Here is a 26,065-nt window from a genome sequence, read left to right on the forward strand (position 1 = left end):
TCCACTCCAGCTCACAGTTCTCCTTGGCTTTTGACCAAGCCATGGAGTGCCCCCTGAGGGGAGTTCACCCAGCCATCTTGTTATTCTAGCACATTCATCCACATCACTTGCTCAGTCGTTAGACTGGTTTGAGTCCACCATAGCAGGGGGAAGCTGCTGCTGCCATCCTTGAAGTGTACTTACTCTAACTAAGACGTGTTAGATTTTACTTTTAAATGTACGTTTGACTTGTCACAGTCATGCCGTGGCTATATTTTAACTTCAAACTATTTGATTTTATCAGCAACTACATTTCTTAAAGTCACTCGAAGGCTGGAAAATGAGAATACAGAGAAATCCAAAAAAGGCAAGTACGCCTGCTTGTGCATTTTGGAAAACGACTGAATTTTTGATGAACCATACAGTCATCACTGTACTATTTTTAAGGTTGTCGAATTCCTGTCAGCCTCAGACTCCTGCCAGACACTGGAGAATTAAATGCAAGGTTTTGAATCATGAGAGAGCTCTTGGTCTACTGCCAATCACTTCATATGCTTTCTTTATGAAAGGTTAATCATCCACAGCTCTCTGGTTTCACTTGTTTTGAATTTTTTTTTTAGAGAGTGACAGTAGCTGGCAGCCCCCAGGTAGACCCGGGCCGCAGGGACTGGTAGGGAGTCACAAAAAGGATTCATTTCAGTCTGGTTGTCGGGCAACTAGTAGTCTCGGCTGAGTGGTTTCATATTTTTTTTAAATAACCAGCAGAGTCTCCTCTCTTGCTAGCAGATGGAGAGTCGATGGATGGATGGATGCATAGATGGGTGGATGTGTCTTGGCTGTGGCTTTTAGAGAAAAGGGGCAGATAGTGAGTCACAGGCACAGGGTACACTCCATGAACTCCTCCAAATCCTCTTCCTCTATCCTTCCTTTCATCCCTCAGATGTTGCTGTTTACCTTTACTGAACAGAATGTTGTTCTTCCCTGAACCTTAGTTGTGAATGCTTACTGCACCTGGCCTGGGTTGCACCAGCTACTCTTAAATCCACTGCTAAATCTGTTCGTGTTAAGTCCTTCTTGCGCTTTTAGTAAGTACTAGCTAGTTTCAAAACTAGCAATTTGATATATCAGGTTACACTGTTAAAACTTAGGGGATGTCTTAGAAAGTAAAGACCGTAGTGATGTGTAAATAGGTTGCCAGAAAACTTCTGTAGCACTGTCTAATCAAAACCAATCAATTATGTAAACAGGAAGTCTCCGTAGCATCATGACTGCCAAAGATAGCAGCTTTAAGGGCCAGACTGTATGTTAAATTTAACTTGTAATTCTTTGTAAATGTAGGTATTACTTTGCTTTAACCTCTAAACAGTTTTTATCTCCATGTGTGCATATAATATGTGCGTTGTAGTATTCGTGCATTTTAGAGTGAGAAATGATGGAAATATTCAGATATGCTACGTAGCTGGTCCAGTTCAGCCACTACGCAGCACTTACTCCTGGCAGTTCTTATGTGTAAATATTTATCAACAACAAATCCATGCACAAGTAGTTTGTGTGGTGAAACCTGTTTTTATGGAGTGATGTGTAAATCTTCACTAAATACACATCCAAGTTATGACTAGGCCAAGTTTGGACTTGTGAAGAGCTGGAGCAGTAAGCTACTGTTCAAGAAGGGGGAACACCTAGGTGCCATATATAGTATTTTCAAAATAAAACGCACTCCTTGCTTGCTTTAGTCAAGCTAGCCATTTTAAAGTGAGCATTCATCCAGCATTATAATTTTTGCTTAATGTTCAATTGTCATATAACATATGAGGCTGCAACTAACGATCATTTTTATTACCTGTTAAACTGACGAGTACTTTCTCAAATCATCAGTTCATTTTTTTTTTTGGTCTATAAAACGTCAGAAATTGGTGAAAGATGCCCCTCACTCTTTTACAGAGCTCAAGGTGACATCTGTGAAGTGATTCTTTTGTCCAAACAGCAGTCCACAGCTCAAAGATATTCCATTTACAATGATATAAAACAGAGGAAATCAGCATCTTCTCTCATTTGAGAAGCTGGGACTGGAAAATGGTTGGCATATCTGCTTGTGAAATGACTTAAACGATTAATCAATGATCACAATGAATTATTTCAGCTCTTACATGAGGCCACGGCAGAAATGTGAGCCTGAGTTTAGCTTATCGAAGATACGTCAGTATCGTGTATACGTTAGCCCATGAATAATAAGAAATTACAGTAAAGAAATACTCAAAGATACGTTCAAGGTCATTTAGAAACAATCTCACCATTACAGAGTTTTTGCACCAGAGGGTGCTAACAGCTTTATTTTTCAATGGTAGAATACCCTGCTCAGTGCACATCTTAGCCACAAGTCGTAAATAACCAAATTTAAAGGGTCCTTATAAAAAAATATTTTTTTATGTTCTGTTTTTTATGTTAAAAAAAATTATCATTGGCAAATATGTCATTATTAAAATTTAAAAATCTCAAACATTGATATTGGAATTTGCCCCAGAAATGCAATATTAGTCAGACTCTACTAAAAATGGTCAATGCCTGAAAAATATGACTATTACCTCTGGATTTAGATAAACAAGATGCGATTCGTCCAGTCCAGTCACAGTGTGTAGAAACAAAATAATTTGCAGTGTTGTGATCTGAGGGTCTCGAGAGGAATTTGCTGAGCCCCAAGGTGTGTCTTAACAGGTGTTGTTGGGGCTTCTCCTGTCCTTTCTGGCCTCTCTCTCTTCAGTGGCAGCGGGGTTTTGGAGCCGATTGTTTGGCTGTTGGCGTGGATACGTCTCTTGTTTTCTGAATGGCAGCATGTCAAGGCAGGTGGAAAATGATCACTCGGTCCTAAGTGTTCCTCGTAGCAGAGTATAAGTGTAAAACCTCACCTCTCGGTCCTGGTTAAGAGGCTGGACTGTGTTCAAGTAATAGCCTCGAGTCATACTTGACTCATACTCAGTTTTACTAAAACACACAGAGGTTGTGTCAAGAAGCCCCCACGTTGAGTGTGTATATATACTATATATAAAGGGGATGGATAAAAAAGTGTATATATTCAATATAATACAATGTAATACAATAGCCCTACAATAAATACTACCATTGTCAAGCTTGTAATGTTCAGTATTTTTCTTTAGAAAGTCAGACATGTCAGTTCAGGGTATTTTTGAGGTCATAGTTTGTGAGCAATAACCCAATTAGATACCTTATACCCACAATTCTTCTCTGCCAATGCAGTCAGTGTTTGGCCTGTCCTTGGTATATGTTTGTGTGATTTTTAGGAGTTTTTTCCCGTCACATTACATATTTTCAATTTTCATCTTGCAGTGTTTGCTCCTGGTACAAATGGCAACAGTTCGGGCAGCAGGTATCTGGCCTTGTGGTTAGTTGTTTTCTGTTGCCCTGAAAGCTCAGTGTTTTTTACACTTAAAGATCAGTTTACTAGTCACGAGGAGTACTACACATTCCGGGAACACTGTTGTATGTTGTTGACCGTGGTTCTGGAGGAGCTTTTAAAGGTCCGACAAAATGGTCATGATGATGATTATTGGAGTGCAAATCTTTACCAGAAAGTTGCATTATGGGAAGTGTAGGATCCAGCATTTTGACTCTTGTGAGTCTCCCAACTTAATGAAGGTGCAATAGAGAAATGCTGGAATACTCCTTTTTAAAAAAAAAAATCAATTTATACAACCTTTGTTAAAACTGAAGAGGATAGCTAACTGGTATTCTCCTAAATGACTAAGTTGTGTAGTTTCCTACAAAACAAAATGTCATTTATAGAGTTAGACAAATTAGCAACATTATATTTAGAGGACCTGATAACACAGTTACGAGGTTGCTGCATTAAGTCCTTAAAAAAGTCTCAAAGGCCACGATGACATACTCCAAAGAGAGTTAAAGAGCCTCAGCATAAAGCAGCGGTCTTTAAATGTAGAACTTCACTAACTTACAGAGTTCGTGTTCATCTTATTTTGCCCAACTACTGCAGAAATTACACATTTTAAAACAGAAGAGAAAGAGGCTATGTGTAGTTCATATGGATGCCACTGTTCTGTCTCGAATCAAGGTGTACTAGCAAAGAAAAACTTCACCAAGTTTACCAGACTGTACCTCTTTATTCATGCAGTATTGTGAATGGCAGTTTGTAGTCTTTGACTTATTACGTTCGTTTGCCCACTTCTGGTTTGTCACATCTGACTCACATTACCATACTGTATGTAAAATGTGTCTCAGAAAAAGAGGTTTGTTGTCATTGCTTCTAGACAGAGCTGAGTAGGAGACTTCCTCACACAGGCCAAGTCTGACCCTGCCAACCAGTTTTGCTCTTGGCAACTCAGTCTGGATTCAGCTGCAACATTTTTTCTTCAGGAAAGGAGAGGACTAACAACTGCATGTCTGACTGATTCCTCATGTGTATCCTCAGGAGCAGCAGGGAAGCTAACGAGGAAGAGACATGACATCAAGTCAGCCACAGCTGTTAATATTTGTAAAGGCACTTACAGTTAAAATATCACTCAGTTTAATGCCTCGATGCTTCGCCACAGACAATGTCAGAGAACTAAACAAAGATAACATGAGTGTTGGAAAGCTACAAACACGAGAATGAAAGTTCCAGATAAATGGAAAGAAATGGATATAAATGAATGTCAATCCAGAGAAGCAGATGTAAGAAACAAAGGCAGCCATTGTTTGGTCTGGAGATGCCTCACATGTTTCTAGGCCAGGGGCCCAGACTGTGCAGCTTACCTGTGCTTTATGGCTCCGTAAGAGAATAGGACAAAAACAGTGCTGTCAGGCAGTACAAAAATATTATCATTTCCTAACATAACATACAGTATCTGCTCTGCAACTGGCACTAGTCTCAATCATGTGAAAGGGAGCAATAATCAGCATTGCTGGCCCCAGTTCAGACTTCCAGCATTTAGCCTTGCATGAGCTGGGCTTCGGGCCACCTGCCAAACGGGACGCTACCTTGAATCAAGGAAGCAAGGATGGGCCTTGGCCTTCTTCTGTCATCCAGTTAAAGGTTTTATAATATCTATACCTATAATAAGGTTTATAATACCTAATGTAGTGCCATTTGGGGGAAGGAAGTATAAGTTTTTCATTACTTCTGCCACTAACAGCATTTGACAGTTGTGTATTTCATTTATTACAGGACATTTATGTAGTTGACCGCACACAATTAACTGCGATATTATTCCATGGCTTTCATCCAAACAGGTGTGCTCTACTTTACATGCATATCCAGCGTGTGCATGTGCTTATGCAGAGGAGTGGACATGAGTCACATGACTGGCACTCGAGACTCGAGTAATGAATCCTGTGATCTGACCTGACCTGTAAACTGAACTTGACAAACTCAAAAAAAGACTTCCAACTAGGTTCTGACTTGAACAACAATAAATCATGTTTCATGAAAAAAATTTAATTGCAGTACATTTTGTTTAGGGTACGTAAAGCCTAGGATTTAAAACACAAAGTTATGGTTTTGGATTTCATTCAGGACTTGACTTAGAATGTGTTGGTCTTTGTACTACATTCGGGAGTTGCTGGTCTTGTATTGGGACTTGACTTTGGACTTGTCGGTCTTAACTTGGGATTTGACATGGGAGTCATTGGTCTCGACTTGGGACTTGTCTGTTTTGACCTGAGACTTGATTTGAGATTTGTTGTGCTTGACTGTGGACCTGATACGAGACTTGCCTATACTGATTTGGGATTCAAGTCTGGATCTATTGGTCTTAGGATTTGACTTGAGACATGTTGGACTTGATTTGGGAACTTGACATCGGGACTTCATAGCCCAGACTTTATACTTTACTTATGACTTGTGACAATCTCTTTGTCCAGCCTCTCTGCCTATTTACAACTAAGCAAAAGGTTTTGTATCCAAGAAATGTTTAACTAATTTAAAAGCCATACACAATAGTATTTATGATTTTAAACATCGCAATTAAATTGTGCAATGTGGGTTTTATATGCATTTTTTCCTCACATGCATGTATTTTAAAAGTATTTTGCACCAGAGTGCAATAGCGGGAAATAAGTGCACCGGAGTCATTATGTTCATTACCAGCACTGAGTGACAGCATTTTAATAGGTTGGAAATTACAACCTCTGACAGAGTGATTTCCCTTTTCTAACACTGGAGTGAGTTCTGCTACAATGACAAATACCCATCTCTAAACAAGAAACACATTGACATTTTTCTGACTTGAGTCTGCTCAACGTCAGCACCCTCTCCAGTGCTTTCCAGCAGCCTGGAGGCAGGAACAATTATTTTATTAAGACTCCGTCAGATTTATTGGAGTAACACAAACTTTTAACGTGCATTCTTCATCCTGACACTTGCGCAGAGTATTTTATGTTTTTTTTATATGCCCACATAATTGGCCAAGATCATTAAATTTTGAGAAGCATAATGGTTCAGAACAATTAATGTTTGTTTGCGAAGACCAGAAACATTTAGGGTGCGGATGTAATTTTTTTAAAATGATGTATATACTTCTTTTACAGTCGGAGCCATTGGAGCCAAAAGTCAGTTTTAACTATCCACTATACGTTTGTCAGGGCCGACTTTTGTCTTTGAACCTGTTCTCTTTCATCACTCTTGTCTGTTACAGGTGTAAGTCTTTATAACAGTTATATACGGTATGTTGATTTTAAATGCTAATTTTTCCACTCACAGTGATGAATTGCGGAAAGAGGCGCGGCAGTTGAAGAAGGAGCTACAGGCCATAAAGCAAAGGAAAGAAGAAAGTTCAAAACCTGCAGTAGATGAAGTCAAGGAGGGTAAGTGAGGACCTCTGCATTTACTGACCGACGCGTATTACTGTGACCCTTTCTACCGTGACTATATTGGCGTTTTGATAATATACTGTACAAGCCTCTCACCACAACTAGATTGCTTAAGGTTTTTTCTTTTCACCACATAGCTCTAAGTGTGAACCAAGTCCCTAAGATGGTGGTCCGTGCTACATTCCCTGCTAATGGACGCTAAGACAGGCAACCCTCTAAATTTTGTCAATTAGTTGCAGACGTCTATTTTTTTTCCCCCAAGGGTCTGCATTTTTGTGTTACAGCTCGCTTAAAAATTGCGTGGGCAAAGATTCTTGAGTGGCCGCCATAGTTGCACATCAAACCTTTTGTGTGTTTGTTAGTTTTCAGCTTTGGCCAGTAGGACTCTGTAAAAATCTGCCCCCAAATCTCCATGGGTCTCCACCACACTGCAATCTGTCATAATGCTGTCAATCTTTGGATTTTTGCTGATGCTGAAACACATTTTTGAAAATTACAAAAACCGCTTGGGCACAGAGGTTAGCTTGAGGTTGTGTGTGTATTGTTGCGCAACAAAACACAATAGTTCGCGGGGGGTTCGGCAGGGACCAGCCTAACTGTGGGATTTCCACCAGCCAAAACTTACTGGAGACTGTGATGGGATTTGTTGCTCAAACATTGTTTTTCTCTCCACAAACACTGATGGTTTTACGTTTTTAAACACAGACACTGAGCCCACTCACGACGTGCTGCTGATTGGTTCAAGATTTTAGTGGCAGTTTTAGGTCAAAGAGCACAAAACACAACCATTACATTTTGCTTTAATACTAAGATTAACTAAGGCTCTGTGGGTGTCTCTGACTTAATGTGTTGCCCTTAGTGATATTTGCATAGAGTTAAGCTGTTTCTACAAACATCCTAAGCATAAAGAGGGCTTCTCTAAATAGATCCAGTTATAAACCCAAGTGTTGAGGTAGTAAAAGCCCCACATTGTTATACCAAGTGGCAAGTAGCCTAAGCTCCTCCATTATCTCTGCCAGGGACCTTTGTTTTGTGCTCTTCTGGCAGCTTAGCCAGAGGCATGAGTTTCTTTCAAGAGTTCCTCATTACATTTCTGTGTTGGAAGCAAAAGTTAATTCCATTAGATGTAATTCTTAGATGTCATGGGCCAATGGCCACTGCAGGGGAGGCGGATGTCTACTCACTTGCCATAAATCTTGAAACACAGCTCAGCCCAAGAAGAACACTGTGGTGAGGGCTCGTTTTATCTCATCCCACCGGAGAAGCTGCACAGCAGTTAGAGCTGCACGGGCACATTAAGGATCACATCGACACTGGCATCCCTTAAAGCTTAAATCATCGTCCTGGTTCTGCTCTGACCTCTTTGTGAAGGTCAACCTCTGGTCTCGTTTCACTCACATGCCTCTGAAATTGGTCAGTGTAGGTTCAGTGGGAGTACACATGATGTAGGTTTGAAATAAAAGATTTTTTGGGCTGGAGCTAACAGGTATGTTAATTTTGGGTCAATTTATCAATGATTTGGTTTCTAAAATGTCAGAAGGAAGGGAAAAAATGACATTTTTTGTCAGGGCACTCGTTGACATCTCTAAATTGTTGAATTGTTCGTTGTGTGGGAGCAGTTTACTATCTACTACCTCCTAAGACAAATATAAACAGGATATCTAAACATTTGAGAAGCTGGATGCAGAGAATGTTTTGGATTTTTCCTTGAGTAATTACTAAATGAGTTAATTTATTATCAAATTATTGCTAAATGATTTTCTTTCAATCGACTTGTCAATTAAAATCAACTAATTGTTTCAGCTCTGAAAGATTTAATGCAAGATCCTTAAACCTTCAGATTAAAATGTCAATCAAAAGGATATACTTATACATAAAGTAGCATATACAAGGTGCTACTATACTGGACAACACCAGAATAGTAGCACCTTATATTTTAAAAAACATTTTTCTTCAGACTTGACTAAAAGCTCATTTAACCCCTTAACAGACACTCTTTTTTGCACAAGCCCCAAAAATAATTGACCCAAAATAAAAAGGTCACTGTTCTTCAACCCTTTTGATTTCAGTCATAACCCCGGTCTCCTTTGAAAGGAAACTCTTTAAATTTTACGACCAAAAAGTCAGATGGAGTCTAAGAGATGCTGTGCTGAACCAAACTTAGTCTTTTTTTTCTTGCCTTGCCGATTTTAAATTTTAAAAAAAAGGGAACATAGGGGTCTGCGGTTGGACCTTTTGTGTGGAAAACACTATGGAACCACAGCCACAAGTCTGATCCGGTTCTGTGTCAACAGCTTTTGCTGTGATATGAGGATCCTAAAGTGATTTGTACAGAAAGAATAGGGCGACTTTGAGCTTTCAAACAATGTATAATTTGTCAAGGTTGTGTGAAGACTGAGTCCGGTATAGACCAAAACACAACTAAAGTAGTGCGTTTATACAGTATGTATACAGTATATAAAGAATATTTATGCTTTATATACTGTATACACTGTATACATACTGTACATACATACTATAGTCAAAGATTGTGTAAAGCTCTTTAGACCGTGGGAAAGCATGTGAATTATTCCACGTAAACATTGTCTGACTTATTCTGTCCGCTGCCATTTTCATACACTGGCCCATTTCAGTTCACACAGTTTTGCCATGACTCAGGCCAAGGCATGATTGCAGCTACTGAAGCTAATGTGTGACTTTTTTCATGGCTATCTGAAGCCTTGAAGCAGATTTCTTACTTAAACAGTAACCTAGTGTGTAGAGGAGTGATCTGTTGCACCTGTAGCCACACCTGTTGCACCTTATTCTGTTTTGTGCTTAATCAGTTTTGATCCAGCCCATAGCTGAAAAGATTAGTCGCTTAAATCGATTTAGTCGATTGATAGAAAATTCATCAGCGACTACTTTGATAATCAATTCACCGTTGGTGTAATTTTTCCAGGCAAAAATGCCAAAATTTTGCTTATTCCTGCTCCTCCAATGTGAGGATTTTCTGTTTTCTCAGTTTTATATCATTGCAAACTGAATATTTTTGATCGAACGAAACAAAACATTTGAAAGCGGGATTTTGGGCTCCGGAAAACTGTGATGGGCATATTTATTTTATTTTATTTTACTGCCATTTTCAAATTTTTTATAGACCAGACAACCATGTATTGTAGGTACTATATGTATTGTATTGTAGATAAAATAACATAGAAGACAAAGCATAGAATTAGGATTTTTCACCGAAATGGTCTAATTTTTCTACAGTTGTAATATCACATGCCAAATGGTCCACATTTCTGCATGAAGTCAGTCTGTGCCCAGTCCTCATCCTTCTTTATCCCATTTAGATATTTTGCAGGTTGTGCTTCTGTGCTCTGAATGTTTTATTACACTGGTGATATGTTGTTGATTTAGAAGAAATGTAGCAGCAGTTTGATATTTGAAACGCCGATTGCCTGTGATTAAGTGTAGCATGTTATTTTGTCTAATCACTACATCGTTTGACAGTTTTTGACGAGGTTAGTTATTTTCACTGGACACCTCCTGAAATATATTCATATGTAAACAGTCTTTTTTTTTTTTTTTGTTGCATAATTGAAGATGGATAGTTGGTGTTGACCTTAAAGCACCAACTGACAAAATTGTTTTTGATTAATGATCACGGTGCCGTGCTGCTTTGACTTTTCTGTAAAAACTGTATGTTTGTTTAACAGAGAAGGGGAACCTTTTATCCTACAGAAGAGGCGTTTGTGGTCCACAACAGCCTACGGTTGCTACAACATCAACAGCTTGATTTGTAGCGCTCTTAAGCCCGGGTGACAGGAGAGGGGAGGAATGTAGTTAGAAAGGCCCTCAAACTCAAAGATAGTAGTTAGTGACAACAGCTGGAGAAGGGTGATGTGTGTTCCTCATGCAGGACCTCGGGGCATCATCAGTCAGCATCCAGCGTGTCACAGGCTGCAGCAGGGAGGCGGAGCAGGAGAGGTGACGGGGGGGGGGGGATGGAGGGAGATTGGTTGGTCTCATAAATCAAGAGAAAAAGGGTTGCCCCACAAGCAGCGGAGCAGACTTCCATGGTGACACTGGGGGAAGTGGGGAAAGTGTGGCACTTAGATTTACAGTGCTGTGTTTGGAAATTCCAGTGATTGCTCAGTATCTGGAGTATTCACAGCCTGAGAGCGCAGAGAAACAAGAGTAATCACATGGTTTTCTTAAACGGTAGCCAGCCCAAACGTCCTGTGGAACTGAGGCTCTTTGTTGTTCAGTTACGTTCCTCCTGAGGTGAACTTGTTATCCCCAAAATACAACTTTTTTTTCCTCAACAGGAAGTGTGACCTGTGAAAGAACTTATTACATAAGTAGAATATCTTCCACTATGGGAAGTGCTATCAATATAATTAAAATACTCAATTTGAGATTTCTAATTATAAGATTTTATGTTTTAATTTCTTTGTGTTGATGAACAATTTTCAACTATTTAACTTTACTGAAAGTCACGTCAAGCTTAAACTGAATGCTAATTAAACAAACAGGTTGTAAGATGTTACTTAGTGAGTTTTAGCGGTGCAGCTGATTTTTTTTTTTTTAACCTTTGGACAGAGCCGGGCTAGCCGTTCCCTGTTTCCAGTGTTTAGGCTAAGCTAAGCCAGCCGTCTCCTGGCTGTAGCTTCGTATTTAGTAGACAAATATGAGAGCGGTATTTGTCGTCTCATCTAACACTTGGCAAGAAAGCAGATAAACATATTTCCCAAAATGTCGAACTCATCCTTTAATATCTAAGCATCTGTACCTTTATCATACTTTTTGGTGAGAGCAGCGTAGTGTAAAGGGACTTGTTTCAGTCTACAGAGACTGAGGCTGAACTCTGTCTATAATTTCTTCAGCAGCATAGCATTGTTGTAATACTAAAATATACACAAGGGGACTTTTTGTAAATTCTGTGTTTGTATAATAATTTTCACCTTTTTGTATAAGCAGAGAGACAGAGGAGTTGTCCAAGGTTTTTGCCTTTTTTAAATGTATTGGTTATTTAAATTCATATATTTCTCCCTAGTAATGTTTTCTGAGTTCTTTTGAAGAGTCTCTGGTCGGTGGCACAGACCGGGTAACCTTGGGTCAGTTGAAGTTTGTTTTGTCTCACCAACAGGCTTTATTTTTCTCATCTGTGTTTTATGTTGTATTTCTTCTGTAATTTCATCTTTATTAGTAGATTTCTTTTCTTTAAGCTAATGATAAAAGGGCTATATACACATTAACACTGTCGCTCTTACTAAAAGAGAAGCACTAAACTTCAATGTTTTCCCTGTTACATCATTTATTTAGTGCAGCTGAATGTCTCAGAGCATCCAGTCAGAGGTGGCACGGCTTGGCCAACAAGGTGACGCTGTCCCGCGGCCGGCGGTTTGTGTGTGACATCACATTTTGTTGTGGAAAGAAAGTGCTCCACCAGCCAGCAGACTGTGCTCACTGTCTGCCACTCTGTGACTTCACAGCCTGAGTGTCTAAGCTGGGAGATTTACAGAAGCACATTAACTGCATGAGACACCAATGTCAGCATGCTGATTGTCTCTCTGTTCAGCCATGATGAGAGACTGTTTCACACACGCTGCAGAGGAGGACAGTTTGGTGGAAAATTATTCCCAGCATTGCCTCCAGTCCTGTGACTTTACTCTCTCCGTCTGCATTTAATAACAGGCACAGATCATACCTCTTTACTTGTAACAGCAGTCTGCTGTAGTGTAATTCATTCCAGTTTTTGACCGTTGTAAAAAAAAATTTCATCATTGGTTAATTCTGCTGATTTATTTTTTAAATTAACTGAAAGTTATACAGTTTACAATTTCATTTCCTGTCATAGAATAATGTATTTTATATTTTTGGCTTATCAAGTGAAATTTTGTCCGTCCATCAGTCCATAAATCAAACACCTTCAGAATAAAATGATATGAAACAGAGAAAAGCAGAAAATTAGAGAAGCTTGAATCAGAGAATGGTTAGAGAGTTATCTTAAAAATTATGAAAGACAATGAATTGATTGTAGAAATAGTTGTAGAATCATTCTCCTTTGATCAGCTGACGTATTAATCGACTAATTGTCGAAGCTCTACTTCCTGTATCAGACGTAATCCTCAAAAAAATACTTTATTTCTCTTTAGAAACATTTTATGAATAATTTTGTAAAATTCTAATCCCTTGCTAATATTTGATTAACAGCTATTTAGTGACTTTCACTGCTGCTTTTTCTCAAACCAAGTGAATAAATTGCACATATGCTCATGTGTCCCGTCTCAGCTGAGGATTAAAGGGGTCTTTCCGTGCTCACGAGCGATCAGTTACATAAGGTTTGGGTATTGGGTAGCAGCTGCAATGTGGGTCATCTCTGAGTGAGATAAAGTGAGGGGTTACTAGGTTGGGGCTTTAGTCCACTACATCTTTTTGAAGGTTGCCAGCAGTATGGACTCACGCGGAGCATGTCAATCTGAGGTGAGAGGACTGCCCTGTGCTGCCTCATCTTTTCACCTCTCTTATTATCATGTTCTCTGAACATGTACGGCAGCAACTGTCACAGTTTGACAAGCTTCACTTTCCTTTATCGTTTCTCTCTGATCATGTTCTGCCCATTTCGTTGGCTGCTCATCTGTCAAGTGGAGCAGAACATGTGAAGCGGTGGTATTTCTTCCCCCCAAATGCTGTCAATTTAGAGCCTCGGAGAAGTTCTGATCATCCTAATTCAGTAGTTTTTTCAGCTACGTAGATATTTAAGTTCTCAAGTCATTTTGGCTGTGGAAGGCTGCATTTCTGTGAGCCCAAGACGCCTTGTGTTAAATTTGGTTGGATAACAAAAAATTGAGGGAAACTGGGGGAAAATAACACATCTAAAATATGTGTGGTTAGGAAAATGTGGCCGAGCTACCTGCTGTTCTGAAACCGTAAATGCGATAAATGAAATTATGTTGTAAATGGTCCAAATTTTTTAAAAGAGAACTTTTAATATCTATCTGCAATGTCAAAGTCCTTTCACAGAAAGTGTGTTTGCTCCGAGTTTTGTCAAAAACGTTTCTTGAGAAACAAAGAGAGGTGAACAAAAACTATAAAAATAATCACAATGAGATAATGTATTAAAACATTATGTATAATCTTTTTCTAAATTGTTTTACCTTTTTATGGTAAAACCATTTATAAAGTATCATTATGTCTGGTTATGTTTCATGACCCATGAGCTATTTTGCTTCGCGGCGAAGATGCGATAGTGGGTGTAAAAGATGTATCACTTAATAGTACCCATTTTTCGTTTTAGTGAGAGGACTGGGTGTTCCTGGGCAGTGTGAGGTTCTTGTTTTGGTCTCTTGATTGATTGCCCAACAAACTCAATAAACACTGTATGACCAAACAAGAAAAAATGATTATGGTTTGTTGAAAGGCGGCCCCATTTGCGAGCATTTAAGAGCTCCCAGATGCTTTGACACAAATGGCACTATGAGTGAAGAGTTAGCCAGGGCTGGCAGCAGCCTTTGAGTTTGTCTAGCAGGACATTTGCTAAGTCAACAGCATCTGCAGACATAAATGTTGAGAAACTATTGCTTTGCTTTACACTGTCATAGCCGTCTAAGATTTAGATGAAGTAAATAAAGGGTTAACAGTGATCATTTCTCTCCTGTCCCTCCAGTGGATAAAAAGCCAACCAATGAGGCGGTGGCTGAGTACCTGGAGGGAAGGAAGAAGTACGAAGAGCTCAGGAAACAAAAACTGAAGAAAGGCTCAAACAGAGAACAACAGGTAAAAATACTCAATATGTGGTCAGTATTTACTGAACTTAAAATACAACTGATTTCCTCGGACTGACTGGGGATTGTCGCATAGTTAACTATGCACTGATTTGTTCTAATGATGTCTGTTCTTTTGGCCTTGTAGACACTGGCTCTCCTCAATTGCTTCAAGTCCAAGCTGTCGTCGGCTATCACTGAAGCTCCGGAGGACGACGTGGAGGAGCTGGCAGAAGACGACGACAAAGGATGGTCAGTGCGCCTGGTACCCTTTCAGATAAATCAGTGGCATATTTTTTTTTTAAATTGAATTTATTTCTTCTAATTCATCTGTCATTGTGGAATCATTCTCAAGTTTGTTTCGAATTTATTTGCCGGTTGATAAACAGAGTCAGACATGTGCCCAACCATGGCCATGAGTGTAGGTGCTGAGAAAAGTATGCACTGTTTGACTGTCAGAGTCACTGTTGAGTGTTAATCAGAAAAAGTCATTTACCTCATTTGGACGCTTATCATCGATTTCTTCAATACCATTACTCACACCAGAGATAAGACAATAGTTTATTAGAGATATATTGTCACCAGAGAATATGTCGGCTGATAAGTAACAAGAAACCGCCATAAAAAGTTCTCGTCAGTTTGTATCTTGGTCAAAATTTTACAAAAAACACATCTGAGGGATCGATATCAGGATTTTCTGTGTTATGTGTTTGCCAGTATGTTATCAGATGTTTTCGACGCCCAAATATCGGTCATTACCTGCCTCAAAAATCCTCCATCTATCAGGCTTTAGTTAAAACTGTTTCTAAAAATCTTCGATCTTGACTCTGAATAGGCATGGCAGCGCAATGAGTGTCGTTTCTGCTGTAAATATTTTCAGTCCAGCCGATGTTTGCCAAGGCTTTGCTTAACTAGGGCTTGCCGGGCTTGGTAGCTGAAGAAATACAACCCACACGACTCGCTTACTGGTCCGATTTTCTAACTGGACAAACGAAATTCAAATTGGTCACAAAATCCCAGAACCATGATTTGTTTTGTACAGAGCTGCAATGATTAGTCGACTAATCATCAGAATCATTCGAAATGATCCCAAATTATAACCTTTACGAAAGCAGGATTTAGTGCAGGACTGTTGTATCAGGCTGCTTTGCTTTTAGCTGGGTGCACTTGATAAATTGGCAACTGATTGTGTGTTACAAACCAGGGGTGTGAAGTTTGAAAGACATGGACATGTACCAGGCAGGGAGGATCTAATGAAATATGCTACTGAGTTGCGTAATGGGAAGTGTAGGATTCAGTTGTTTTTTTTTTTTTTTGTTTTTTTTTTAAGTTTGACCTGTGCCTGGAACTAAAAATCCGGATATCTCAGTCTCAGCTGCCTCAGTTTGGATCATTCTTTGTTTACTCTCTTTCTTTGGAGTTCCTCAACTTTACTAAATCACTGGGTTAAAGTCACTTTTAAAGTCATGTGGCATTATCTAAATACAAATTATTGCTTCAGCCCACTATCTCAATAGCCTAGCTGAGTCACAGAAAGGGGTCATGACTCTGAATTGAAATTATTTATTGCAGCAGAATGAGAACAACAGGTGTGTTTGAACCAGATTTTGGTGCTTACTAACAGGTTAGATTTATTGGCACAGTTGTCTGATACTACTTTCCTTTGGAAGTTTAGCATGTCTTACTTTATATAAAGTCATTGTAATTTCATTCAAATTTATAGCGCATAAATGCTTATACCTCTGGAGACGGAGTGCTGGATTACCAAAGACGGAATACAATAGCTGCCGTGTAAGCAGCCTCGCTAAGCTTTAAATCACCGGCACTATTGGCTGTAGAAAATATTAGTAGCAGCATGTGAGCACACCAGAGTCCTGAGTGCTCCTGGACAGTTCGAGAAGCAGTTTGGCAAACACAGTGTTTTATGGATGGTGATCTTTAAGCATGACAAGTTGGCACAAAAAAGCCTTTTTCATTAGCTTCTGCTGGTTTACACTGTGTTATTCTATTGAGACACTGGATTGCAGGAGATGGTGAAAGAAAGCTTTTTATTATTATAGTAGGAGCGCCGTAAATGAGACAGTAAGCGGTGAACCTGACCTTTGTCGGATCCAGAGCTCGCTTCGAGTTCTGATAAATGTGTGTGAAAGTTCAAGTTGTATGCATGTGTGTGTATGTCAAGTTGGGACTTCAACCCGCAGCCACCAGATTGGCCATCAGGAAATCAGCCCTGACGCTGTGTTTTCCTCTCATATTCTGTTTTTCACCAAAGATCTCAAAGTCTAACTGCACAGAGTGAGGGTTTGAAATGAATACCATGTGTTTGAATTTGAGCAAAGTGTCTGTGTGTGAGAGATTTAAAATAACAAAATCTGTAGTTGCTATTAGTCTCGAGAAGCCCCCTTGAAGTGTAAGTCTGTCCGTGTGTGGGGGCCCTAATGAATTTGAGAGAAGCTTTGGCTGGTGTTTGGAGCCTCTCCTGGCCATAGACACCTCACTGACCCCCCTCCCAGGTATGGCGAGGAGGGAGGGACAGGGGCGGTAGCATAGCAGATCCTACAATAACACCAGTGGGAAGTCTGTGCCACTCTAGGAGCACTGCGAACAGAATGTGGGTTACAACAGATCAGACATTGGAAGTCAAGTCTGGGCCAGAGGAGGTAAACTATTCCATCTGTGTCTGTGTCTACAAATTCTGACTCTCCCTCTTCAGCCCCCTCCTCCTCTTCTCGGTCACTGCTAACACACACAACCTCACAGAGTCCACACTCTCCTTGCAAAGAGCCCGCCATTGCTCTCACCCATCCCTCCTGTACTCCTTAATCTCCACCCACTACTTGAGTGAAAAAAAAAAAGGAAAAAAAAAAATAAATAGAGGAAAGGCTTCTGTGGCCTTGCATCATGGCAGCACAGAGTGGTTTTGATAAGGCCTGAACGCTGAGTTTCCACATCAGGTCTCGGAGGTGTATGACTCTGAGGCTGTACGGCCGGCGGACTGTCATCACTGAGACTGCTAGACGAATTATCAGAGGCGGCCCGCTCACACAGCAGGAGTCCTCGGGGTCTGCCAGAGTCTAGCCATGACATTCTAGATGAGCTGTCACAACTCCTGCCGATTTTCAAATGAACACAGAAGAGAGTGCACACACATGAACACACACACACACACACACACACACACACACACACACACACACACACACACACACAAACTTTGCACTCAGCTTCAGAGACGGGAGCAGACACATACCCCGTGCTACACACAGTAGACAAGGCATCAAACCCAAAATATTTTTAAAATATACAATAGAGAAAATGCTGTTTCTTTATTTAGTACAGCCAGTTTGAAACAAACTGGTGCTACGCTCTCAGACCAATACAGCACAACGTCATGTCTTTTTTCTGTCTAGCAGATAAGAAAGACCCGTTGATGATCGACTTTGAAGGGAGGGTTCGAAGATGCAGCATGAGTGAACCCAGTGGGATTGTTGGACAGTGCCGTGCAAAATTTTTAGGCACTAAAAGTACAGTGAGGTTGCTTTCAAAAAATATTGCCGTGAAAAGTTTTTATATATCAGCTAGCTTCATAGAAAGTGCAGTATGCAGTAAACAGAAAAACCCAAGTCAAATCGGGATTTAGTGTGACTTCCCTTTGCCTTTAAAACAGCACCAGTTCTCCTCGGTACACTGATCCCAGACTGACTCCATGATGTTCAGATCAGGGCTCTCTGGGGGCCAGACCATCTGTTGCAGGACTCTTTGTTCTTCATGTCTCTGAAGATGGTTCTTTATGACTGTAGCTGTATGTTTGGGCTCTTTGTCCTGCTGTAGAAGGAGTCCTGGTAGCCAAGAGGTCTAAGACGCCAACCATGTAATCGCAATGTTCCTGGTTTGAGTATGGCCGGGGACTTTTGCTGCATGTACCTTCTTTCTTTCCCCTCATTTCTCGCCACACCTCTTCCGTCTACTGTCAAATAAGGGAAAATTGGTCTGAAAAATACTCGAAGAGCAACCTAACATCTCTTTTAGCCTTCACCTGAATGTATTCAAGCAAGATTAAGAGTCGGGAATGCTAGAAAAGAACTGGTATTACGTGTTTTCCAACCACATCCGGAATCAAATATGTTTATGTGGGGATAATGGCGCACATGTCTAGACAGTCTCGCCTAGAAGACCTTCACAGTGTTGCACTCGGTTGTACGTGTAGAAAAGTGACAGCAGTAGTTATGCAATGAACAAAAAAAGAGAGCTGAAAGAGAAGGTCACACCCTGGCTTCTCTCTCAGCTCCACACAGCTGGCCAATTGCCGTGTGAAGTGGGTGAGAATGTTGGATTGTCGGTTTCGGAAAGTTACAGATGTGGTTATAAACCAAAATATTAGATGGACTGACATTTTGACATGAGGATGGTGCTCAATAAAAAGTCAGGGGATCACCAGAACGGTTACCAACCATCCCGACGGGGACATGAGTGTCTGTACCAAATTCTATGGCCATCCAGCCTATAGTTGTTGAGATACTTCACTCGAAACAACAAATCTCAAGGTGGCGCTAGAAGAAGAGTCAGGGGATCACAGAAGCCATTAGGATTCGTCCTCCGGGGAACACGAATGTCTGCCCAAATTTTCATGGTATTCCATCCGAGGGTTGTTTAGGTATTTCGGTCTGGACTAAAGCGGTGGACAGACCGACTGACTTTGCCATCCCTAGAGCCACGCTGCTATCATGGCCAAAAAGTTTTCCCTGTCCACAACAGAATCCAACATCTTTCAGTTATTTCTGATACTTGGTTTTCCACTCAGACCTGGACGTAGAAGATGTAGCCTCTGGCGTGCCTAAAAAGTCACTCTCGCTTTCTTGTTTAGATTTACAGTGGAAGAAACTGTGTTTTAACTGTGAAGGGCCTGACACTGATATCTCCTGTGAGGAATGTCCTGATTCTTGAATCTGTCTTTGAGGGAAGAGAAAGTGACTGGGGAAATGAAAGACACATGACCGTCTGTTCTCTTGGGACCAGGGCTTTCACTCAGGATTTTTTAACTGCTAAGATGTCTCAAAATATGAGCCTAACACTGTACTTATCATTTTTAGTTAGAGAAAGCATTCAGATACTTTTTCTTAATAAGGTAGTATATTCCCCAACCAGACTAAAAATCGTGTTTTAACCATTTTGTCTGGCTACCACAGTGTCTTTAAATTCCAACAAGGCTTAAAATTTGAGTTCAAAACACTTTGTCTGACCTTGGCTTAACATGGCTGTATATTGGCTTCCCACTGACAGCAATACAGAATATTTTGGACATGTTTTGGGTTTAGTCCAAAGGACAAAGTTCAGCCAATCACTTGGACACAGTTGTGTACTGTTTGTCTGTCATTTGATTTATTCCGACTTCCATCTTCATAGCCCGTCGTGGGTAATTTGAAGCTGCACTAATCAATATTATTTTTCTGGCCCACAGATTTACGGTTTTGGTTCAGTCTCGCCACTCAGCTTTGTTTTCAGCCACAGCTGTTTTTCGGGAAAAAAAAGCTCCGATAAACTAACTGTAATCAACCTGCTCAGCCCTAAACAGCAGATGTTAGAGACTAGGTTGAGAACATGGTGGAGCATTTAGCAGCTAAAGAGCCAGATATTTCCCTCAGGAGTTGGTGGAGACCAAAACAGAAATTAACAGAGAGTGACTATTGGACTTACATTATCCAGTGGACTCAAACACTATATGAATGAATGCTAATCTCGCTCCACATCTGCTGGATATGTAAATCAGGAGCCGCTTGCTAACACATAAGCCCTAACAGCTTCATTAGGTGAAGTGAGATGTTGTGTTTATAGTTAAAAAAACGCAAACGCAGCTTTAATGCATACAGCAGTGGACGTCATTTCTTTCCGTTAGCGTTATGAATAATTTACAAATTAGTGGTACAAGGCACTTTGAAATCACCTTCTATATAGAGTCGGAAAACTGTCAAGTGGCACCTGCAGAGGTGAAAAGAGGTCACTGCTTGAGCTGATGGGAGATCAGTGACAAACTTAACTAAACTCTGTGTTGCCACAAAAGGGAAAAGTCTCACGCTCAAGACTCAGGAAAACGGCATTTTATTATCTAGGATCTTCACTAGAATTAGAAAAAGGTGATTTCTTTGTAATAATTTAGTCTTCACTTAAAATGAATCAACTGGCTTTGTCTTAGCTTTCAGCACGAGCTTGCCAACCATTCTGCACTGCCAACATGACAGACCCACATTCCATTCACAGTATGCTAATGCATGAATGCATAGCACTTGGCCAGTCTACTAAAATATTTTTATTGTTCCGTGCTTTTAATGTTTTTTTTTTTCATCTCTTTGTGTTTGTGATTCATTTCTTATTTTATTACCTCAGTTTATTCACTTTTTCTGCCAGTGTTTTCCCCATTTTTAATGTTTTCTTTCCATCTTCAGCTTCTTCATTTTTTTTTTTGTTATGATATTCGTGATTTACAGCTGAAAAAAATACTAGCAATCAGAATTATAGACATGGTCTCTCAAATCCAAGTTTTTCCCATTTTTAGATGGTGTAATGTAATCAAACTGCTCAAAGCAAAAAGAGACTAGCCTCTGGGTAAAAGTTCTACAGAGCAGTGATTTAGTGGATCCTCGGCGGCGGTTCTTTGAACTCTCTCCACCCCTCTCTCCGTCTGATTTAGGATGGCCCATGTTCTGCAGTTTGATGAGCAAACCAGAAAAGTCAAGGATGCCAACATGCAGGACGAGGACACTTTCGAGATCTACGACCCGCGCAACCCTGTCAATAAACGAAGGAGAGAGGAGAGCAAGAAGATCATGAAGGAGAAGAAGGCCAAGAGGTGAGGGCGTGAGGTCGAAGGTCAGGTCCTGCCCAAGCCACGTGATTGAAGAACTGGTCATGCAGCATCCTGCTTGTCTGCTTTTCCAACACTTCAAACCCCGCTTTTGTTGAACAGTCTCCTGGCTCGAACATCTGGATCGAGGATACTGACCTGAGCGCATACCATCCCTGTAATCTGTGATGGAAAGGCTTCTTCACTTGGAACAGCTGCACCCAGACAAGGCTCAGTCACTCATCAGGATCAAGACTGTGGTGGTGATTGAGGTCGTGATTAGATGATGTGTAAAGTTAACTTTTTTTTATGCCAGTCGTTTACTGGCATAATTCTTTTTCTGCTTTTGTCGTCTAGAGCTTAGAGGAGACTTTGCCAGAAGAATAAATTTGTTAAAAAGATCCAATGATTTGACTCTGCTCAATTTTTATTTTAAACAAAAGTACCACTCAGCGGCCACTTTATTAGGTACACCTGTACAATCTAACGCAGTCCAGTACAACAGCCTTATGTTATCGATCTTTACGAAGCCCACAAGGATCAGTTTTTTGGTGACATTGTTGGAAATGTGTACATTCAATCATACGTTTATGAATGAGGTCATTGTTAAAGGTGATTATTGTACTGGTCTACACCATATTGAGAGGTGTTTTTATATTTTTTGTCCTTCCCATTCACATACATAAGTGGGGCAGAATATTAGAAACACCTCTGCATATAATGCAGACAGGTTCAACACTATCACTAACTCTGACCTCAGTGCTAAAAACGTAGAATAGAATCGGCACGTCTGCAACATTGTCGACAAAAACCTGAAGCCTACAGGCATCATGAAAGTTATGCCGGCTGTATTGGATCGGACTAGACCGTACAGGTGTGACGAAAAAGTGGCCACTGAGTGTGTATTAGTCAGAAGGCCTGAGCTGTGGCCAAAATCACTCACTCATATACCACATATTTAGCAGTGGTTAGCTCTATAGTGAGCAGTAAATGGAGATTTCTGACACTTACGAATCATCATCATTCTGCACCATGAGTGACAGGTAATACTTAAGTTATTTATTTTGTAATGTGCAATAAATAACTTACAAGTGACCAGTCCACACGGGCTTATAAGACACCAAAAACACAGTTGCAGTAGTAAAACATTTGTCACACAAAAACATGACTTCTTGAATAAAACATTGCAATGCAAACAAAAAGCTGCTTTTTTTGGCGCAGGTCAAATCTGCGTCAAAAAAATGTTTCCGTCGTAAAACACAACCAAAATTTTTTTTATTTTTACTTTTAAGTTGAGTACATTGAACTTAAGTGTAGCCCCTCAAATAATCATATAATGACCAGTAAAAAAATGAAATTGACTTCAAACTTGGCTAAATCAGGGTTTTTGGTTTTTTTTTATTTTTTAAAAAAGGTTTTCTTCCTCACAGAGACCATTAGTTAGGTGTAGTGTCACACACCTGTAATTTCAGTGTGTTGCATGTGGAATTATTAGAAAAAGTCATGTACATTTTTTTTTTTTATTGTGTTCAGTCGTGAGGGATTTTTGAGGGTGCTACATACTGAATAAAATTTACACAGAAGTTGGGGGGGGGGGATAAGACACCACAGCATATCACCACACCCCTGCCTGCATTCCATGTCTGTATTTCTCTTCTGTCACTATCTAAATTAACAATCAAATAAAATGGCGGAAAGTGGATAAAGCGCAGTGGGTAGTACTCGGGGAGTGATTTCATTTCAGACACAGCCTTGGTTTCACAGCTAAGATATCTGCTCTATTGACCTTTCCTATTGTCTCAGTACCTTTTTTTTTAAATACCTGAAGCTCTCTTTAATACTGGTTGCATTCATCAACCCGGTGAGATGCAGCGTGTTGCAGTGGAGTTTCGGAGTAAGCGTTTTCTCAAAGTACAACGGCAGCACAGATACTGCTACCTCTAAATAATATTTTGGAATAAAAAAAAGAGCAGAGGGTATTAAACTAATTCTAGATAATGGCCATGGAATGAATAGCCTGGTGCAGCCTCTCATATCTGATTCAGCTTTTGGCAGATATGAGGACACCTCACTTCACAATAGCAGTTTTTACCAGATTAAATGAGCAGTTCAACATTGCGGGAAATCCGCTTCTTTGCCTCGGGGTTAGATGAGAAGATCAATACCACTCCTGCGTCCGTTTGCTTGTGAAGCTGGAGCCAGGAGATGCTTAGCTTAGTTTAGCCCAGCATAATGACTGGAAACAGATGGAAACAGCTGTCCAAAAGGAATAAAAGCCACATACCAGCATCTCTACAGCCCATAATTAACGTATTTTATCTTGTTTGTTTAATATGTACAAAAACCGTGGCGTAAAAAGGAGGTTTGGCTTTTTATTGGGACGTGTGTGCAGTAACTTTGTGTTAATTAGTGAGCTTCAGAGGTACTGGTAGGTGTTTGGGTTTTTTTTATTTTTTGTCTTTGGACAGGCTAGCTGTTTCCCCCCGTTTCCAGTCTTCGTGCTAAGCTAAGCTAACCGGCCGCTGGCTGTAGATTCATACTGAACAGACAGACGAGAGAAGTGGTATCAATCTTCCCATCTGACTCTCCTTATCCCTTTCACTCTTACCAGCACTGAAACCACGACAGTCTTCGCTTGCTGCTGAAACACAAAAAAATGACGGCTCGCCAACATCTGATTAAATAATCATCCGGCTTGAAAGGAATAAGAAATAGTGACTGCACTGTGATTCCAATGAACAAGCTGCTTCAGAGAATATGCTTTAATAAAGGCCAGTTTAGTATCAGTGTTTCTTGTGGGCCAGGCACTGTCTGACAATATCCTCATACTACGAAAGCCTGGAACCTAAGAAAGCAAATAAGCACCCCCCCCCAAAAAAAAAAAAAATGTGGAACTATTCCTTTTAATGTTGAGACGAAAACCAGAGATGGCCTAACCACCCTACGGCTTTTTCTTCTTTTTTTTTCTTTTTTTTTTTTCCTCTTCCTCCTCAACAGTATCTGCCTCACTGTCCTCCCCAGGTCACCACTGGAGCAGTCAGAGCTTGGAAAAAGGAACTGTTCAAACCAAAGACTTTACCTCACTGCGGTGGTTTTGGGGGTAAATGATCTGCCACTGCCATGTGTGTGACCAGGAGCTGCGTTTGGCCAGCGCTCTGTTTTTTTACTGCACTTCTGGGATTATGCTTAAATTTTCGTATGGCAGAGGAAGGCGAGTTAATTTGACATTATGAGCCCAGCTCGGCCCGAGCCGCTGCAAATCTAAAACAGGTGATGTGACTGACTCTGTGTGCTCCTGGGTCCGGGTCGGGTTGAAATGTGCCACTGATGCGTAGCTGGGAGAAATTCTGACATTAAAGGACAGGTTCGCAAATTTTTTTTTTTTTTCCAAGGCTTTTTAAAACAGTGCTCACATGGTCCCAGTGGGAAACCGCTGCAACCTCTTGTCCCTACTGGCCCTGAAGAGATCCCTTCTCGAAGCAATTTTAATGTAAGCGATGGAGGACACATTTTACATTCCGTGCTCTGTGTAAATGTACGTGCTAAAATTCAGCCAAGGCCGATGTGTGGGTTCAGCAGTCTCAAAAATACCATCTTGCTCTGTCTAACGCAGATGACTGAAGCTTAATTTCACCTTCAGTTGACCTGCAGGATGCATTTTAGCACAGAACGCGGGCTGTGGATTTTGTCCTCCTTCACTTACACAGCGGTGGAGGGAGCGGTCAGATCCTGAAGCATAAGTACTAATACCACTCTGTAGCAATACTACATTGCAGGTAAAAGCCCTGAATTGGAAATGTTGCTAAAGTAAAAGTATGTTAGTATAACCACTTAAAAATAAAAGTCCTCAATGCAGAAAAATGTTCCCGCTGACTGTTTTTCTATTATATCATTAGACATCAGAGCCCAAAGTGACACATTCAAATTTTCTGTTTTGTCAGTGAATAGTTTTGTAACTGTAATTATTACAATAATTATTATGTAGATTATTCAAAAAACTCCTCACATTTGAGAAGCTGGAACCGTGAAATCTTTGGCATTTTTACATGAAAAGTGACAAACGATTATCAAAGCAGTTGCTAATTAGGTTTCTGTCAATGGACAAAGTGACTAATCGACTAATGGTTTCAGCTCTCGTCTCTATAATATACTGTTGGGGATGTTTAATGTACTGAAGGGCATCATATTTTAGAAAATAGAAAAAGGAAAGAAAATACTCAACTACAAATACCTCAGATTTGTACTTAAGTACAGTACCTGAGTAAATGTACTCAGTTAGATTCCACCGCTGCACATTGCAGTTGCTTAAGGAAGGGAACTCTTTGTGGTCATGACAGCGACCAAAATCTGTTTCAGCGTACTGTACATACAGGCATGTCAGTACCGTTTTAAGATGTGCTTTATCCCTTTAATCTCCAAATATTTCTTCTCGTGAGGATGCACGGAAAAGGCTCCGTCTGCTCAGATAAATCTGCTTTTTATAAGGACATTGCTAGCCACATAAATCAGTCATTTATGTTTAAAGAGGGGACCAGAGAGAAGGACGGGACGCTGTAATTCCACTCCAGCACCACCAGGAGAATATTTGACGTTCCCCCGTGTCACTGTGCCCGGCACGGAGCAGGAAATACCACTCTTTGCTGCTGGTCACGTGACTGCCAGGGATGAGATGGGATGT

General features: G+C 40.4%; 1 protein-coding gene across 2 annotated transcripts in view; it reads left to right on the plus strand.

Moving 5' to 3' along the window:
* cwc27 (CWC27 spliceosome associated cyclophilin) overlaps positions 1-21,793 on the plus strand; it is a 32,243-nt gene extending 10,450 nt beyond the window's left edge. For both annotated transcript variants that reach the window (XM_040158109.1, XM_040158108.1), the window contains 4 exons: positions 6,689-6,792; positions 14,453-14,562; positions 14,698-14,801; positions 21,235-21,793. In XM_040158109.1, coding sequence (XP_040014043.1) covers positions 6,689-6,792; positions 14,453-14,562; positions 14,698-14,801; positions 21,235-21,397 — 481 coding nt within the window. In that variant the 3' untranslated portion in view covers positions 21,398-21,793. The remainder of the gene's footprint in view (positions 1-6,688; positions 6,793-14,452; positions 14,563-14,697; positions 14,802-21,234) is intronic.
* Positions 21,794-26,065: the final 4,272 nt, after the last annotated feature.

Source organism: Xiphias gladius, chromosome 20 (genome assembly GCF_016859285.1).
Source record: "Xiphias gladius isolate SHS-SW01 ecotype Sanya breed wild chromosome 20, ASM1685928v1, whole genome shotgun sequence".
Classification (NCBI taxonomy): Eukaryota; Metazoa; Chordata; class Actinopteri; order Istiophoriformes; family Xiphiidae; genus Xiphias; species Xiphias gladius.